General features: G+C 39.7%; 1 protein-coding gene and 1 pseudogene across 4 annotated transcripts in view; one reads left to right on the forward strand and one right to left on the reverse strand.

Annotated features, from left to right (window-relative positions):
* The window catches only part of TTC27 (tetratricopeptide repeat domain 27), a 193,895-nt gene that overhangs the window by 82,015 nt on the left and 98,419 nt on the right, over positions 1-13,461 (reverse strand). For all 4 annotated transcript variants that reach the window (XM_039531879.1, XM_039531878.1, XM_039531877.1 and 1 more), the window contains one exon: positions 8,250-8,363. In XM_039531879.1, coding sequence (XP_039387813.1) covers positions 8,250-8,363 — 114 coding nt within the window. The remainder of the gene's footprint in view (positions 1-8,249; positions 8,364-13,461) is intronic.
* On the forward strand, positions 12,597-12,715 carry LOC120402457 (annotated as a pseudogene).

A 13,461-nucleotide genomic window follows, 5' to 3' on the forward strand; every position in this document is an offset into this window, starting at 1 on the left:
TGATCTTATAAATGTGTATTTGCATACCTATTTATGGTGAATCCCTGAAGCTGAAACACATTGAGGTACCTCTATGCACTCATGATTTGTTCAGTCTACTTTTTAACCTCTGCTTTTACTTGCAGTTGACAACTATTTATTCATCCACAATGGAATTAAAATGTTATGTTAAACTCAGCATAAAGGTATATTGCCGCTATGCCAACTTTATAAGCTTTAGTCAATTTTTCCTGACTCTTCTTTGTTCTAACAAACACCGAGAATCTATTACATTTAATATGATCCTTATTTCAGAGAACTGGGTCATTTAAAAATTCATTAAAGCATCAAGTCCCATACTTCTTTAATTGACTATACAAGTAGACAATTCATACATTCACCTTTACTCTGATGTGTCTTTCACAGTCCTCACTTTTCTGGCACAGTGCTGTCCTAGTAATATAACTTTCTGATTCTGATATATTTTAAATTAGTGGTTCTTAAAGCCGGTCTGCCCCTTGTTCAGGGAAAGCCCCTGGTGGGCTGGGCCAGTTTGTTTACTGGCCGCGGTTCACCGCTCCAGGCCAGTGGCGGCTGCAGGAAGGGCGGCCAACACATCCCTCGACCCACACCACTTCCTGCAGCGGCAAACCATGGACAGTGGGAGCCGCAATCAGTTGAACTTGCAGACGCGGCAGGTAAACAAACCGGCGGCAGGTAAACAAGGGGTGGACCGGCTTTGAGAACCACTGTTTTAAATGATAGAAAATGCCAGACAGCTATAAGTACAATGTTTGTAACATCTGTATCCATCTCTCCTTTCTTAACTCTGGTAATTTATCCCCCACTTATGTGACCAAATTACAATTCCTCTTTCCATTTCTCCTTCACAGAACCCAGGTACTTCCTATGTTTTTAGGCCACAAAAACCTCCATAATCATCTACATCCTTAAACTCCCAAAGTCCTGAGGGAAAGGAGCATCTTCTTTAAAGGTGTTATTCAATGGGATTCTCCTTGCAGGGGCAGGTGCCAGGAAATCCTCCTCAGATCAGGTTAAATTTTAAGGCTGGGTGGCTGTAAGAGTCTATTGTTGCTAATTCCTGAGAAGTTGCTCAAACAGTAATAAGTAATCAGAAACATTAGCACAATTATATAGCACTTTTCATCAGTATTTTCAAAGTGCTTTACAAGGTTGGAATATTATTATTATTAGCCTCCATTAACAGGTGAGGAAAACAGAGAACCAGAGAATTAAGTGTTCTGTTCAAGATCACACAGTAGAATCAGTAACACAGTCAGGAACAAAGCACCTAGCTCTCCTAACTCCCAGTAAGGCACTCTATCTACACTAGCCTGCTACACTGAAGGGGGAGGGAAGGTTAAGAATTCTTAAGGTATTTAGATAAAGATGACAGCTAAAAGTAGCAGCCGCACTGTTGGGCTGGCTCTAAAATTTCTGGAGTTTGCCTGCATGAATTCACACTATATCAAACCTTTGAAATACAGGAACATACTGGCAATTAGAGAATGTTGGTCCAGGGGTTGCTGGTTAGGACAGTATTGGAAGACATGGTGGTTTCGGATGTGAAGGAAAGCCCCAAGTCACATACTTTTTTAGGAAGATTGATGTGATAGAGTCTAAGCCTTGAATATTTTGTTTGTCAGACCACAAATCTGTGCAAACAAATTTCACTTTTAAATTTCTAACATTAGCAAACTAATTAAAAGTCCAATGGCAAAAAACTAAATTAACACCCAGAGAGAAGGTTGCTTGATAGTATGTTGTCCCCTTGCAGAACTTTGAGTTGAGCAAAACTCAAACTTCTGAAAGCCAGGAAATACACAGGGCTTGTCATCACTACAGGGGTAAGTTGACGTAAGTTACGCTACTCCAGTTACGTGAATAATGTAGCTGGAGTCAATGTAGCTTAGGTTGACTTACCCCTGTGGCTTCACTGCACCATGTCGACAGTAGATGCTCTCCTGTTGACTTACCTTATCTTCTCAGGGAGCTGGAGTACTGGGGTCAACCAGAGTGCACTCTGCCATCGATTTAGCAGGTGTTCATTAGACAAAAGGATGGAAAACACAAATCTCCCCAAATCATGATCACAACTCTGTCACACAACCTCAAAGTAATTCACAGACCTTGCAAACACACCGTAACAAGCAGAGCTAATTACTGTCTCCACGATTTGGTACAGCTACACCTGAGTCCAATCATTCTCACTTTACCTAGAGTGCATGCAGATAATAAATGCTTAGAAGGCTCTCATACTCCAGCTTATTATTGACAATATCCTTTGTAATAAAACCTGTGTCCTGCTAATTATACAACATATACAATTCTCCACTAAACTATACATACTGGATCCTGAAGATACACAAATGCAGCTCATCCCTGTGCTCACGTACCCCATGCTTCTGTTGCTGCTCCTTTTAAATAGCAGTACTCAGTGGGGTTTTTTGTTTGTTTGCCAGAAGAGTGAAGCAGCTGTCCCCTGACTCCAGCTAGCCTGGGACTACCAGGTAAACAAAAATGAAAAAAGTTCATGAACCCATGGAGCATGCTTAGCAGGGAATCTCCAGTGGTGGAGACCAATTCCACCCCCTAGTATAAAGGAAAAAAAAAAGATGACAGACTCTTCAGTTAATTCAGCCAGACCTAGAGGGAGACAACCATACCACAGAGGAGGTGAAGATCTCTGCCCTGGGGGCTGATGCTCACAGGCCTTCTTTTACTAATTGCAGCAGATAACCACAAGGCAAAGAATAACAGCTTATTCAAAGACCTGAGTGCTTGCTGCTTATTTAGTTCAGGACTGTGTGGTGACATTAATGCCAAATCAGTGGTATATGTTTTAAATGCATATTGTTCTTACTCGCTACTTGTGCTTAACCCTGAAACCCATAACCCTTACCTCAAATGATCCCATGTTTGGGTCACTAACCCTATTCTGCACCCTTCTGGAGCACACCAAATTTCAAAAGAATCCGACTAAGCAGATCAATTTTAGAGGACTTAGAAAGGTTAACCTTTAAACAGAAGTTGTGATACAACCTAAACTATAGAGGCGCTGTGGCACCACTATAATATTAATTTAGGCTGTCAGTGTCTTTTTTACTAAAAAAGTTTTTTTTGAAGAGGAAGCAGAGAAGAAAGCAGACAGTAGGAACTGATTTCAACAATTAATGCCACATAAAATCTAAAGCATTAGTTATCAAATTAACACAGAATAGGCCGCAGTCACTAGTGGCAGATAATTCACTCATGAACATGTGACGTAGTTTTTCCTTTCCATTTCTAGCTGAGAGGGAAACAGCAGAAGAGGATACACACAGCACTTCCCATACTATTATCATTTGGATCTATAGCACTGTCATCAATAGTTAACACCCTGATGAAGCATGTTATTATAAAGAAGGCACTTTGACAGCCTGATACAGTACTTCCTTTCCAGACTATGAGAATAATAATGTAACAACAAGTTTCCTGTTCTGGACAAGTTGAGCATGATGCTCCCTGATAATCAATGCTCAGTGTACACTTTTCAATGTTAAAAGTCATTGAAGACTTCATGTAGGATGAATCTGCTCATGGTAGATACTTCCTAGTCTGCTTTAACAATGTATTTTGTTGATATAAATTATAATCTGAGCGTAATTAAAAACATCTAAATTCCCCGTAACTAACCTGTAGGGAAGGGGTGGCTTGTTGGATAATTTTTCTTTTTAAAGAAAAAATGTGTCTCTCACTGTTAATTTTTCTTCTAAGAAAATCATGTCCACAAATTTTACTTATAGGTCACATACTTTCTCTGCAGTCTTTGGAGCACCCAAAGCTGTCGATTGAAGTACTAAGAATGTGTTTAAAACTGGCCCCTTTGCTTCCTGACCAGAAATAAGTCTTGAAAAAGGTACGGTTATTGATCCCAGCTATTATCATGAACTGAACACATAAGTATTATATATATTCAAAAGGAGCCCAAAGTTAGGTTAGCTCATTTGGTGTGTCTGTGTGTGCATTTCAGGTCAGTGGACCTGCCTTTCTTAGGGAAAGAGAAATTATAGTTCAGACAATCTTTCTTCCCTGAGTTAGCCTTCCCACTGACCCTTACTCATGGGGTAGCCAGCAGTAGCCAAAGAAAAGTGGGGAGAAGAGAAGGAAAAGAGGGGACATGACCAATGATCACTACTGACTTGAGCAGAGTAAGAGTTTCAGTGTGAAGTATCCTCCAGCCAAAAGCTGCATCAGCTGCCAACTGAGAGTCTCTATTTTGTAGCAACTAGCACAGACATGTATGTTGGACAGCATGGCTGCTTTATCAATTTCCTCTGCCAATGCATAGGCTTTTTCAGATCAAGGGCTTGTCCAAACAGAGACTTAATGCGCAGATTCTTAGGGGGCATGAAGGCATTTTCAGGCTGCATAGAATTTTTCTACTCAATTTTAGATCTAGGGGATGATATTTATGAGCTTTCCGTACCCTCCAGCTAGGTTGACTGTATAAGGAACAGGGATCTGGATTTTCTCAATAGTTCAGTTCTGTTAAAATCAAGGTAGTATCATCTGTTCTTTCATCCTAGTGTGTGAACAAAAAAAAAAGTGCACTATATGCTTGGGATTTATGGATAATTGTATTCTTCTTTGTAATTACTTTTGGTACCACTTTGTAGGTGCAGAAGGTGCAATACTGTTTTCCACTAAGAGGACTTCCTGCTCAGAGAGTCTCCAAGCTGAGACTGACTACTAAGATCTTCATGAAATACAGTGACACCGAATGGAAAAGCTCTAAAGGAAGAGCACTAAGTACCTTCAAAACTGAGTTAAAGGTCTAAATGAAGCATCTGAAAAAAACCTAGGAGGCTTAATTTTTTCAGCTGCTTTGAGAAAATGTTTATGAGTATAATGCCAAAATAAGTGCAGAGGCTTGTCCCTTAAAAATATTGGCTGAAATATCCCACAGAAACTGTAGTATAGACAGCTGGTTGTTAATTGTTTCCATACACAAAATAATGTACCTATTCCAATATGCAGAACATAGCTGTGTGGTAGATGGTTTCTAGGCTGTGAGAAGTGTCTGGATAACTTCTTCTGAATATCATGCTTTCTGCAGAGCATTCTGTTCAGTGTCACACTGCTAGGTTCATTTTTCCTAGATCTTAGTGGAAGCGGATCTTTGAAAAAGAATGTAGTTGCTTACTGAAAGGAACAAAGATGGTGCCAAGAACCATGTGATTGAAATGGAAAACCCAAGGACTTGTGAGTCAGTAAAGTGCTATCAAAATTATTTGTCTCGTCTTGTTTGGTCTACTATAGTATGTTGGCTCTTCAGGGTATAACAGACTCAATACTGTGAATCCACAACTCTGACCAGAAGCTGTCACTCTCCTTGCTGCAGCAGTTTGCAACTATGCAATTGCCTGCTGAATTAGTGAGGCCTCTCTAGTGTTCTGAGGAACCTGGTTATCTGCTGGAATATCCTGTTGTTCAGAGACCTTTCTCCTGAAAAAGGGATCTGAACCAGGAATAAGGGTCAACTTTCTCTATTCTTTCCATAACCACACACTAAACATTCTTTTATAATTAGAAAGAATTAAACACTAACTGCAGAAAAGAAAATGTCTAGTGCCCTTCTAGTAAGAAATAATTAGAACCAAGAAATCATTCCCTCCCTTTTTGATACATGCAGAAAAACTTCAGTTGCTTGCAGAAAATGACACTCCAAAGTTCTGTAAGTGAAAATTACATAGCAGTTGAGATCAAATTCTCAACCACATACATCTGTGTATGACTAAGAGACATAAAACAAGATTTCATGTGACCTTTCAATCTTAGACAATGATTATCCCACAGATTGCCACTCTACTCCCAGCTCTACTAAACTCTTATTAAAAACATTTTTTTCCCCCAAAGACATACATTTCATTCCTGCTAACAGGCAAATTCCTAGGCTGCCAAGGAAAGGAAAGCAAGAGATACACACACACACACCTATATCTTAGCAATATTGGGAAAATCATGTGAAATGACTGACAAAGAGGTGTGCTACCACAAGGTGCAGCTAACAAACTGGAGAACATGATTAGGAAAGGAGGAATCTGACTAACTGACAAAAGTTCTGAGTGAAACAGGATGACTTTAGTCTCACTCCTTCAACTGCCCGAGTAATCTACAAGTAGCTGCTTTGTACACTCCTTGAAGTGGCTTACTAGGTAAGAATCAATTTCCTTTTCTTTAGAAAAAAAATCTTTGTAAGAAGCAATCTGATGGTGAAGTATACTTATGCCACATATGCATCAGACACAGTAGTACAGGGGTTGGCAACCTTTGGGAAGTGGTGTGCTAAGTCTTCACTAATTTAAGGTTTCGCGTGCCAGTAAAAGGTTTCGTATGCCAGACTAGCAGCGCAGGCGGCAGGCAGAACCCCAGACCGGCAGCGGGCTGAGCCGCTCAGCCCGCTGCCGGTCTGGGTTTCTGTCCGCCAGCCCCTGCCAGCCAGGGTCCCAGCTGCCAGCCCTGATCAGCCTGCTGCCGGCCTGGATGGACAGAACCCAGGCCGTCGGCAGGCTGAGAGGGGCCGGCGGCCGGGACCCCAGCTGGCAGCAGCGTGCCACTAGAAATCAGCCCGCGTGCCGCAGGTTGCCGACCCCTGCAGTAGTAAGTTATAGACCTGTCTTTATTCAAATATTTAAAAATCAGATCTCTTTTTATTCTTTCCCCACTCAACCACCTTTTTTTCTTCTTTTCTTTTAAAAACAAACAAGTTTCCTGGACTATTTGAACCTCTTCTTTCTAATCCTATCACTAGAGCTTCAGATGCACTTTTGGTAACATTCTGTGGTTCAACAACTTATTCCAACTCACCTTCCATTAGTAACGGTTCCCACTTTATTTTTGTGCAACAGAAAATGGATGGAGGTCCAAAAACTGCTGCTGAAATGGCAGCTACCATTTGCGGGGAGAGAGCTATTTAAAGCTATCACTCTTCTCCTCCAGCTCCTCTCCCACCTTTCCTCTCTTCACCCTACCCCAGCCATACTGTCTGTTCATTTTCATTCAATCCCTTTAATCAAGGTATAGGGAGTTTATGCTCAGGAGTATCACCACTAAAAAAAGCACACAATGCCAACTAAAATGTATCTTTGGACAATCATTGGCCCCATTTAGACACTAATATATTATCGAGGTCATCATTAAACACATTCAAGTAAGAGCTCTCTGTTTTAGCTCTTGATTGCTGTTTCCTGTTTTTTCATCCAGTACTTCCTGAAAAATACTGGATGAAAACTCCCTCTAACCTTATTTTCATGGATCCAAACTTCATTATGCAGAAATTTGATCAGGACAACCAAAAGTATCCAGAAAAAAAAAACCAAGAAAGAGTAATCTCTCCTCACTTTCAGCTAATTACTAGTTAAACTACTTTCCTGAGCATTGAAAGTGGTAGTTTATAAAACCAATGATGATTCCAGCACACCATGTTACCAATTTTGTATTGACAGTCTCTGTTAATATGCCAGGTGTACCATGGTTGAGACAAATATTGTAGGCACTTCAGCTGATAAGACTCTACGGCTCTAGCACTTGATGGGCCCTCTTCTAACTGACTTCAAATGTGACACTTATCCCAAGGCTTTGGACACCCTTCTTCTTAACTGCCAAGGGATCTTCCCCTGCTAGCAGCCCACTATCCTCCTGATCTAGAAGAAAAAAGCAGCAACATATTTGCCCCAATGCAGATTCACCACACATTTAACTAATAAAGGTTTCTGGTGAAACAACAGTTCCTCAGGATTTATCCACACAGCCCTTAACTCATGAAATTTACATGTGTGAGCTACTAAGGACAAACAGATGCATGGGAAATGCCTGCTGACCACTGACATGAATCAACTTTAAATTTGTAAAGATGGCAGACTATTTTAAAAAATGTTCCACAGAAAAGTTAAATTTCCCTATTAAGTTCTATAGAATTATAGGTAAGGGAACATACCTCACAATTGAAATGTTTTGTGGATTTTGTTAGCTAATAGGTTTTGCATTCACAAACCACTACAAAATAACCATTTGAATGTCACAGAAAGAAGAAAAGTTAAGGAAACAGATTCTGGGTTTCAACCTTCCAAAGAATTAATGTAAAAAAGTGTTTTTATTTACAAAATTAAATACTTTGAAAAATGCTAGCTTTCTTTCAAAGCTGGCTGTCCAAATGCTTGTCAGAGAATATGTATGAGGATTGGAAGCAGTAACAATGGAAGACCTACCTGAGTCTGCCTCATTGCCCGTTCCACTCGACGAGTGCTTCCTTTCTCAAGCTTTGTCCGGAGAAGTAAGGCTGAAGTTTGAATGGCCCAGAATTTAGGTTGTGAAAGTAAACACTAATGAAGGGATGAAAGAAAAAAAAAAAGGTTAAAGTGGTAAAAAAAATGAGATTTAATGGTAATTTTCAACATCTCACTTGCTCAAGCAAGTATGCCTAAACTGCAGTCTATTCTGAAATTCAAATTTTCTGTCATGGTATCTTATTGGTAAATTGAAGACATTACATGTATGCATTTGCTGGTCTATTACATAACCATGGACCAAAAATGGCTGGACCAAAGATTTATTGCTATGCCATTTCATCTGAATAAAGTTCATCTCAGAGAGAGAGAGAGAGAGAGAGAGAGAGAGTGTGAGTGTGAGTGTGAGTGTGAGTGTGAGAGAGACTGTGAGAGAGAGTGCGCGCGAGAGAGCACACATAGAATAGAACTTGTGACTAGTGAATCAACAAGGAAGCAAGACTGAGAACAAATGGTGAAAAAACACATGGAAGGTGATTACAGGAAGGAGGGTTTCTTATTTATTTCCCTAAATAGTGGCTCTGATACAACAAAAAAGTAGCTATTTGGTGTTACAGTATAAACAAATTTGTGCTCGGCAGAATTTATCAGAGTTGTTGGTAATCTAGTGAATTTTACTTGTTTTGTTCTACGCAGTTTCTTGCTGTGTGGAGTTTTCTACTTGTTAGCTGAAAATATCTGTCTTCCCTGGGCTGATTTGTTTAGCACCATCGGAGATGAATCTAAGCAGGAGATTATATACGTGCGCCACCTTCAATGGTGAGGTATTGTCCACTTTCTTTCACTGAGGTTTATGCTACATGTGTTAAGAACACGGTGGTCAATCATTACTGAGCTACAAACTGAGCTCATAGCTGTATGTTAGTGCGGAGTTTTTAGTTCATCCTACTTTCCTCCATATTGAAGCTGAGTGACAGCTGCCCTTAAAGAAACAGCGTGAGGTCATTACTCAGAAAGCCCTCTCTTGATGCCAGCAACCTCACCAGTTATCATCCAATCTCTAAGCTACAATTTTTAGGGGAGCCACTTCATCACAGGAGGTCATTAAGAAAGGGGTAGCCAGAGTGGCCTCAACACACTTGATTCCATATAGATGGCTTTAGTCCCTTCCAGTCTGGTGTCAGATGTGGGTATGGCTACCATTATCTGTGTTTGCATTTTATTTTTACTAAATGAAAAAAAAAAGTTTTAACTAGTTGAAGGTAGATGCCAATATAAAATTTCTCAGTGAAAGGTATTTCAGCTACATCCAAGGTTCCCAAATGTGGGAATATAAACACAAACCCCACAACCCAAAATGATTAAGCAACTGAACATTCCTAAGTACACTTTCAGGAACTAAAATTTGGACAGGGGCAATACTCTTCATTTCACAGAGTGCAACAGTAATTTGTAGACAAAACAATAAATAGACACGAATATATCTTCTTCAGAGGTATAAAACCACATCTCTCCCTGTCAATCAACTATTAATACTTTAGAAACAGCAATAGTTAGTCTAGGCCTAGGTGAAGTCATGAGACTTTATGGGCTTGTCTTCACTACCGGGGTAAGTTGACTTAAGGCTTTATAGTTCTACTTGTGGCTAAAACCAGACATTAATACACATCACTATATTTTAAAATAATATACCTGGAAACAATAAAAAATAAATCAAACTTGAAAAAAAACATGCATAACATACTTTAATGTACTGTGCTACTTACTATAAACTAAGAAAACTGCTTAATAAAACAATTTCAGAAATAAATCTGCTCATTGAAAAAGAATCTTCACAAGAAGTCTTCATTATGCTCATTTTAGAAATTAAACAGAGAAAAGAAAAAAAATAAGGGGATGAGCTGTTGGAAGGACAGAAAAAATGGAAAGACCAACGAAGTTATGCAACTTTTTGGACACAAAATAGAACATTTTGAAATGGGAAAATTCACTGCTTCAGTTCTCCCCAGCAAAGAGAACTCTTCTCCAACTAACAAGGGATCTTGATAATTTTTTTCTTCCATATTTATAAAATGAAAAATAGAAATACTAATACAGCAGATAAACAGATTCTCAGCAACAGACAACATGGCACTTTGGTTTAGATGACACAGTATAAATAATGGATAAGATGATTTCCAATCAGAAATAGTACAGCAATTACTATTTGGGAGTAGGGAAGACGTGAGAACTAATAAAGCAGCGGCTTTGGGGAATGGGAGCATACTAATGCAAGTAATCTTCCACAAGGCAAGCATACTTTGTATCAACCCCATTAAAGAGTTCTAGGACTCCCACCTTGCTCCAAATAAACAAGCAGCCCTCCTGGACATGCAAGAGACCCTCAGCCTCCCAGGAGCTCTTCTCCACATGGAGTGCTCTGGCTTCTTGACACCACTCCACTAAATGAACAGCAGCAGTTCCAGCAACCCTGCTCCTCCTCCTTTCTAAGGAGATGTAGCATCTGTTCCATTCTACAATCTTGTGCTTCTCCTCCTAGAGAAGAATCAGGAGCAGCCTGAAGCAATTTTATCAGCCAGGGTGGAAAAAGGTTAATTGCTGCTCCAGCGGTCAGGCATACAAACAAAAAACAACACCTAACCGCCACTCACCAAAAAACCCTGAGTGTCACAGAGGTATGGTGTTCTCTTGAAGTTGGTGCCCAAGGCAACTGCCTTGCTCGCACACCCCTAGAATTGTCCTGAAGAATAGTAGTGTCTAGGCTATTTTGTGCTTTCCTCCTCATCCCTTTTAAAAGAACAGGACATTTGGATCCTAAAGTAACTGGGAAGCTTGAGGCTGTTCTGCTACTTTTTTCTCTTGTGACCTCAAGTGAAAGAGCCACTTGTTCCCTCGTCCCACTCAGGCTACTTGCCCAGGCAAAATTTTTACTTTGAGAGGGTTTCTAAAGCTCTGCCACATTAAATCACCAGACATCAAGCACTTCTTTTTTTAAAAATAAACCTCACACACAAATGAAGTAGAGCACTATCCCCATGAGTGACTAATTATGAAACTGTTTCACTAATTCATCCAGGTAATTTATACTGGAACACTATATCAATACAAACAAAAGCAAAGTGAAAGCTTTTGTAAGTTATTCCACTTGTGGCAGAGAGGTATTTTCATGTTTGTAAAAAGAAATCAAGTCACACCATGACCTCTCTTTACAAGGCACGCATTGCGTAAAATAAATAAATAAATATATTTTCAAACTTGCAGGTTAACAAGACCTGTGAGGGAGTATATGACTGGGCTCAAGTGAACAAAATTCTTGGTTATTTTTCAGCTGGGTAGCACACACACACCTGTTACTTCACTTTTGGTGGGTGTCTCATTTTTTACATCTACTGTACAGTTAATTTATTTTTAAGTGTCTCAGAAAGGGTCTTTCTACATTTTAGAGGCAAAAAAACCAACAACTTGGAATATGATCCTGAGGACCAGAAGGAGAAAATGAAATTAGGGGAAATCTGATCTGGTCTTAAAAGCACACTTTCAGAGAGGTCTAGACCCAAAATTTAAATCTGGTAAAAGATTTTTATGAAACTTGATCATAAGTGTTTCCTTTAGAAGAGGCGTGGTTGCATTTAAATATTCCGACACAGTATTTGTAACCCAAAACTGAAGTACTGATGTTGGAAGCAAAATTAACTAGAAACAGACATGAAAGATTAACTTCTTTTCATACAATGGAATGAATGAAGGCTAAAGGGAAACAACCAGCATTAATTGTGAAAAGTTCACTTAAAGAGCCTTTTGGCGTTAATGTAAAGTATTAGTAACAATGTATCTTGTTAAAAAGTGGCCCAATCCTGCAACCAACTATGCACAAGTAAGTAGATACAGTGAGCTCAACGGAACTACCTCACATGCATTGTTACTCAAGCATATCTTTGCAAGATCTGGGCCTTGCTCCATAAACTGACACAGCATCCCTCTAAGACATTAAAGGCCTCTAAAAATCCATTTAATGATAAAAGTGTTGAAGAGCTTACCTTAAAAGTTAAAACAGAGCTCCAAGTCTGCTTAGTTAAAAAGCAAATTTTTAAAGAAAAACCTGTCCAAAGGGTGGGAGGAGTATGGGGCACCTTGACTTTTCCACCTTCGTTAATAAGAACAAAAACATTTAGAGGCCAATAAAATTTGAGCTCTAGTCTAGTACTTGGCTGCCTTGGCCAAAATGACAGGCTTAGCCTGAAGGTTTACGGGCCTGATGCAGCGTGCACTGAAGTCAATGGAAAGACTTACAATGTTGACTACAGTCCTGATCCTAGAGTTTCAGAGCCTATCTTTGAGAACTTTATATTAAATGGATTTTTGAAGAAGGGAGGTGGAAGAGGAGCTTGCTCCATCCACTCCATGCATCAACCTGGTATTTCAGTGTTTCCAGGAATGGTGCACTTCCCTCTGGGAAAATATTCTGGTTAAAAGATAGACAATTTTCTTGTGTTATTGTCTTATTTGTAATTTTAATATATTTCTCATTTATCTTGGGCTCCAGCCACTGAGCACTAAAAGTTAAGGACTGAAACCTTGAACTTGACTCAATATTCTATTGGAAAAGAGTTTCAGAGGACTGAGGACAGGTTTGATAAAAGTGCATGTTATTGAGGAAATACATTGGCATATGCTAAACTAGTTGGACTAGCCTAGCAGTTGATGGATTCATGCATTAGTATATTGCATCGCTGTTGTCCAGCTGGGAGGCGATGAAGGAATGTGCAACTGAGGCACCTCATCATCCACCAAGATAGGATATAATCTCTTAGCTAACCAGAGACAGTAGAAAGTGTTACTCAAAACACTGTTATATAATTGCTTAGCTTCAGGGAGGAATCCAGGAGAACACCTAAGCAATGGACTAAATTCACCAGTTTTGGTTGTGTGCCCTTTAACCAAAGGAAACCATATTGTGGGTACAACCTCCGCAAAGTGCTTATCTCTGACCACCAGCATTTTGCTAAGATTCAGCTTCAATCTGCTGTTCTTCATCCAGGCAAATGGGCAAATTTCATCAAAGCAATGGGCCTCGATATTTAAATTGCTGGCACATGAGCCCATGACATCTTACCAACTCTCTGAGGCTGCATGTAGATGGTGAACTGGACAACAGCACCCTCACAGCCAGGATCAAGGAGATAATATTCAGAAT

This window comes from Mauremys reevesii, linkage group 3, assembly GCF_016161935.1.
Source record: "Mauremys reevesii isolate NIE-2019 linkage group 3, ASM1616193v1, whole genome shotgun sequence".
In the NCBI taxonomy this organism is placed as follows: Eukaryota; Metazoa; Chordata; order Testudines; family Geoemydidae; genus Mauremys; species Mauremys reevesii.